The 6228-nt window shown below is 46.8% G+C and overlaps 1 protein-coding gene across 1 annotated transcript in view; it reads left to right on the top strand.

Annotated features, from left to right (window-relative positions):
* Positions 1–1693: 1693 nt before the first annotated feature.
* The window catches only part of palm1a (paralemmin 1a), a 66737-nt gene continuing 62202 nt past the window's right edge, over positions 1694–6228 (top strand). The window contains exon 1 of the mRNA XM_076275550.1: positions 1694–1773. Coding sequence (XP_076131665.1) covers positions 1769–1773 — 5 coding nt within the window. The 5' untranslated portion in view covers positions 1694–1768. The remainder of the gene's footprint in view (positions 1774–6228) is intronic.

Here is a 6228-nt window from a genome sequence, read left to right as displayed (position 1 = left end):
GCATCAAATTCAAGGCTCTAACGCTTGCCTACAAAGTAGTCTCCGGTTCTGCTCCCACCTACTTGAATGCCTTCATACAGGCATACGCTACCTCCAGACCGCTGCGCTCCTCAGACGAACGACGTCTAGCTCTACCTCCGGTACGCTCAGGCCAATCAAAACTTTTCTCATCTGTTGTTCCTCGCTGGTGGAACACACTGCCAGTTCCTACAAGGGCAGGGACATCCCTCTCCATTTTCAAAAAACTCCTGAAGACCCAGCTCTTTAGAGAACATCTCCTCTCATAGCAACACTTACAACAAGTCTTGCTGATCCTAGCACTCACCAGCCGTCTTAAACTGACACGTAACTGTTAAAAACAGCACTCACTGATGCACTTATTCTTACTGTACTCTAATGTTTTTTTAAATTGTCCTAATATTGTTGAGAATTGCTCTAAACTTAAACTGTTTACCATGTTGTTAGTCGCTTTGGCTAAAAATGCGTCAGCCAAATGTAATGTAATGTAATGTAATATTGATGGTTTCAGAGAGAGTAGCCTACACTGTGAGTGGTTTGTCCTGGTGGTTTTGCGTTTTTCGTTAGAGGCGTGTGCTATCAAAAGCTTCCTGCACACTACTGCGGTGCGGGCGGTCAACAATATCGCAAAATATACCGGTACAATTCTCACAAAACTTGTTGGAAAGGTGTAGCACTGTCTAAGGAAACCCCATTCATTTTTGAAGCTGATCAGACTCAAAGGGAACTTTGAAGCATTAGGCTAAATATTACTACTACTAAATATTTCCTAGATGGAGGGATCTAGTAAATGAAGCTGGCACTATACTTTTCTCCCCTTTAACGGTATACGGCTCATTCATCAGTCATTTTACAGTATTTGCAAGTAGCCATTGAATGACTTAAAGGAGAAATACGGCCGATTTTTACATACAGTAGATCTTGATCGCTGGACTTCGCCAAGTAGGCTACTGTCAATAGGGGAAAAACAATCAAAATCGGTTAGAGGATCAGCAATTACATCACTGCCAATTTCAGAAACATCGGTTCGATCTCATCAGGCCCTGCAGACTTCCTAGGATCAAGTTTTTTGAGGGATACCAACACCTCATTTCTCAGCAAAATGAAATCTAGGACCATGAAACTGCTGGCAAAAAGCTAGGTAGAACATTTTCAGTTGTTCCTCTGAGCTGCAACATTTGTTGCAGAAACATTAAGTATTTCCCCGTAAGACTTTGGTCTACTTATTAGCAGAGCGTTAGACATAAGGAACTTCATCCTGTATGATGCAGGAGCATTGGTGATAGCCAAATGCTGCTGGATAGCTCCCATGTCTCGCCCTCTACTCGCCGCCACATGGGGGCGCTGTTGCCTATCTAACTCGCCGGTTGTGGGAGAAATTTGACAACATCAAAAACAGCATCCACTGCACCGCAGAAACAAATAAAAATAAAATAGTAATAATAAAATATGTTAGCTGCAATGAGAATTGGGGCAGAGTTGACGGAAGGCATGAGAAGATCAAGAGACGGAGAATCGCTGCGATCTGTCGCCTGTCAAATCTAGTGTGCTGTAGTAGTGCTGTAGGAGAGCTCCTCGCTACCAGCGCGATCAGGGGAGGGACTGTAGCATTGCTGCTCAGCCAGAGAAGGAGGGGATCCACACAGCCAAATTGATGCTAGTGGGCATCTGAGAGCGAATACTCTTTGACAAACAAGACGACAAATCTTCACTTCTAGCGCAGAGAGCGGCCGCGGAGAACCTGGACGTGATGGAGTAAGTACCGTGTTTCTACTGCGTAATGTTCGGAACAACGGCGCGGCTTGCTTTAACGTGGAATTGAGTTTCGGCAGACAGCCACACCTGCAGAAATCTCAGCATCACGAGTCATTTGAATGGTATTGTGTGGCCACGCAGAACTAGTCCTGGTCACTTGTAGCGATGGCCAACCCTAAACCGTATGCTATCCAAATACTTGTTCTGTTAAATTATGGATGTGTAGCCTGAGTGACAATATTTCCGCGCTGAGAAGAAGAGTTCTGTTTAAATCTAGGTTCTTTAACGTGGCTTAGTAAAAGAAAGGTAAAACTGATATGCCACGGAGAGGGCATCGGTAGAAAACGTGCCTGGCGTGTGCCTTGTGGGCTGAAGGGAGATTTGGGACAGTCGGGCCAAGTCAAATAATTGTAAATCGTGTCATCTATTATAGCCATGTAGTGCCGTCCGACACATGTTAAGCACACGGGCGCTGTGTTTCGAAGCCTTAATTATTAGACAACCCAGTTACTGCGGATGGACCTCACGTGTCCACGGGGTTTGCCTTCTCCAGATCAATACTGGACTCGTACTATTCTCTGGTCGACAGAAAGCCAACATTTGTTTTCGCAGAGCCAAACACTAGGCCGTTCTTTTTTTTGCTGCGGTGTGCGCAACTGTATTGTGGGACAAAAGGGAGTCAACGGTGGGACCGCGGGAGCTAACGGTATGAGAATAGCCGCGGCTGCGCTCCCTGTCCCACTGGTGGGCGTGTGTGTGTGTGTGTGTGTGTGTAAGAAAGAGAGAGAGGATCCAGGCCAGGCGTTCATTTTCTCGCATGTTGACAGAAATGGGCTGCTGCTCCCGACATGGCTGTGTGTTTGGTGGGATAGTCTACCCCTGTCTGTGTGTGTGTGTGTGTGTGTATGTGTTTGTTTGTGTGTGTTTGGTGGGGTACCCCACCCCTTTACTAAAGGCTTCTTACCAGCAATTTGAATATTATGTTTCAACAATGTGGTGATAAAGAGCTCACATCAAAGCGTTTGTATTATGGTTAAACTCCTGCCTGATTGGCTTGGTAGTTAAACTCCTGCCTGATTGGCTTGGTAGACTGCAGCCTGATTGGCTTGGTAGTTAAACTTCAGCCTGACTGGCTCGATAGTTGAAGCCAGAACATTGTTGCAGAGGTCCAAAGAGGGCTCAGCAGTTGTCTGCATTTGTCCAAAGTGTGTGATCATAAACCAGCATGGGTTAAAAACAGCACAGTCAGTGTGCCTGAATAAACACGAGGAGTTGAGGAGCAGGCCACTCCTCCCTCATTAGTGTAGCTCTCTGTCTGCCAGTGTGTGTGTGTGTGTGTGTGTGTGCAAATGAGGTGGTGAAATTCGAAGGACACTGAGTGTATCATAGAGGGGGTGAACAGAGCCAGCATGAGAGACCCCCAGACAGAGGGAACAGATGACCATAGCGGCCGGTGAGATGGCTTCTCCTGTCCCAGAGACAGAGAGAGATAGGGAGACCAGGTGTGTGTGTGTGTGTGTGTGTGTGTGTAACTGTCTGTGTGTGTGTGTCCGTGTGTGTGTGGTTTCTCCTGTCCCAGAGACAAGCAGGGAGGAGAAGTAAGACTATGGAGTGACCAGGCCGCCCATACACACCACTACTGCCCATACATACCACTACTGCCCATACACTACTGCCCATACATACCACTACTGCCCATACATACCACTACTGCCCATACATACCACTACTACTGCCCATACATACCACTACTGCCCATACATACCACTACTGCCCATACATACCACTACTGCCCATACACTACTGCCCATACACTACTGCCCATACATACCACTACTGCCCATACACTACTACCCATACATACCACTACTGCCCATACATACCACTACTGCCCATACATACACTACTGCCCATACATACCACTACTGCCCATACATACCACTACTGCCCATACATACCACTACTGCCCATACACTACTGCCTATACACTACTGCCCATACATACCACTACTGCCCATACACTACTGCCCATACATACCACTACTGCCCATACACTACTGCCCATACATACCACCACTGCCCATACATACCACTACTGCCCATACACTACTGCCCATACATACCACTACTGCCCATACATACCACTACTGCCCATACACTACTGCCCATACACTACTGCCCATACATACCACTACTGCCCATACACTACTGCCTATACATACACTACTGCCCATACACTACTGCCCATACACTACTGCCCATACATACCACTACTGCCCATACACTACTGCCCATACATACCACTACTGCTCATACATACCACTACTGCCCATACACACACTACTGCCCATACACTACTGCCCATACATACACTACTGCCCATACACTACTGCCCATACATACCACTACTGCCCATACACTACTGCCCATACATACCACTACTGCCCATACATACCACTGCCCATACATACCACTACTGCCCATACATACCACTACTGCCCATACATACCACTACTGCCCATACATACCACTACTGCCCATACATACCACCACTGCCCATACATACCACTACTGCCCATACACTACTGCCCATACACTACTGCCCATACATACCACTACTGCCCATACATACACTACTGCCCATACACTACTGCCCATACATACCACTACTGCCCATACATACACTACTGCCCATACATACCACTACTGCCCATACATACACTACTGCCCATACACTACTGCCCATACATACCACTACTGCCCATACATACCACTACTGCCCATACACACCACTACTGCCCATACACTACTGCCCATACATACCACTACTGCCCATACATACACTACTGCCCATACACTACTGCCCATACATACCACTACTGCCCATACATACACTACTGCCCATACACTACTGCCCATACATACCACTACTGCCCATACATACACTACTGCCCATACACTACTGCCCATACATACCACTACTGCGCATACATACCACTACTGCCCATACATACACTACTGCCCATACACTACTGCCCATACATACCACTACTGCCCATACACTACTGCCCATACATACCACTACTGCCCATACATACCACTACTGCCCATACACTACTGCCCATACATACCACTACTGCCCATACATACCACTACTGCCTCATTAAACTATGGAGAGAGTCTAGCCTCTAGAGAATGGCCCCAGCATGTCTTTGCAGGTCTATAGTTGGGGTGTTTAAAGCCATACTGTATCTAAACATGGAGCAGGGGCTCGCTGATGGTACGTGTGTGTGTGTGTGTGTGTGTGTGTTTGTCTGTTTGTCTGTGTGTGTGCGCGTGTGTGTGTGTGTTTGTCTGTGTATGTGTATGTGTGTGTGTGTTTGTCTGTTTGTGTGTGTGTGTGTTTGTCTGTTTGTGTGTGTGTGTGTGTGTGGTGTGCGTGTGTGTTTGTGTGTGTGTGTGTGTTGTGAGTGTGTGTGTGTTTGGTGTGTGTGTGCGTGTGTGATGTGTGTGTGTATATGTGTGTGTTGGGTGTGTGGTACGTGTGGTGTGTGTGTGTATGTTTGTGTGTATGGTGTGCGTGTGTGTTTGTGTGTATGTGGGGTGCTGTGCGTGTGTGTGTGTGGTCCGTGTGGTGTGTGTGTGTGTGTGTATGTTTGTGTGTGGTGAGCGTGTGTGTTTGTGTGTATGTGGGGTGCTGTGCGTGTGTGTGTGTGGTACGTGTGGTGTGTGTGTGTGTGTCATCTGATATGGGCCGGACCAGCCCCATGGATTCCTCCGCAGCAACTGCTGGAGGCCAAGATGGTGCCACGCTTTTGATTCTGTTAGGAACACCGACATACACACACACACACACACACACACACACACACACACACACACACACACACACACACCAAGATGGTGCCGTGTTTTGATTCTGTTAGAAATCTCTTAAACTCATATTTAGTTGCAAAAAGGACACAGGCAACATATCAAATGTTGAAAATGACAAATTTTACTATTTCATGGAAAATTTATTAATTTTGAATTTGATACCTGCAACATGTTTCAAAAACAGTTGGGACAAGGGGCATGTTTACCACTGTGCTGCTTCACCTCTTCATTTAACACACTGCTGTAAATGTTTAGAAAATGAGGAGACCAGTTGCTGAGTTTTGAGAATGAAATGTCCCATTTTACACAACCCAACTTTTTCTATTTTGGGGTTATATTTAGAATGTTATTCAGGCTTTTTACTTACTCTTACTCTGAGTAAGAGTGTGTGTCTCTCTCTGTGTGTGTGTGTGTGTGTGTGTGTGTGTGTGTGTCTCTCTCTCTCTCTCTCTCTCTCTCTCTCTGTGTGTGTGTGTGTGTGTGTGTGTGTGTGTGTGTATTTGTGCTCTGGGTCAGCTGGGCGGATGTGTGTGTCCAGGGTGTGTAGGGAGGTCTTTGGACCGGACCTCAGCCCCGCCC

The sequence above is a fragment of the Alosa pseudoharengus genome, unplaced genomic scaffold (assembly GCF_046254945.1).
Source record: "Alosa pseudoharengus isolate Yale_2024_CS ecotype anadromous, Long Island Sound unplaced genomic scaffold, YU_APseudo_1.1 YU_APseudo_1.1_scf_11, whole genome shotgun sequence".
NCBI classification, from domain to species: Eukaryota; Metazoa; Chordata; class Actinopteri; order Clupeiformes; family Clupeidae; genus Alosa; species Alosa pseudoharengus.
The sequence above is the reverse complement of the archived record's forward strand: the minus strand, read 5'-3'. Positions and strand labels throughout refer to the sequence as shown.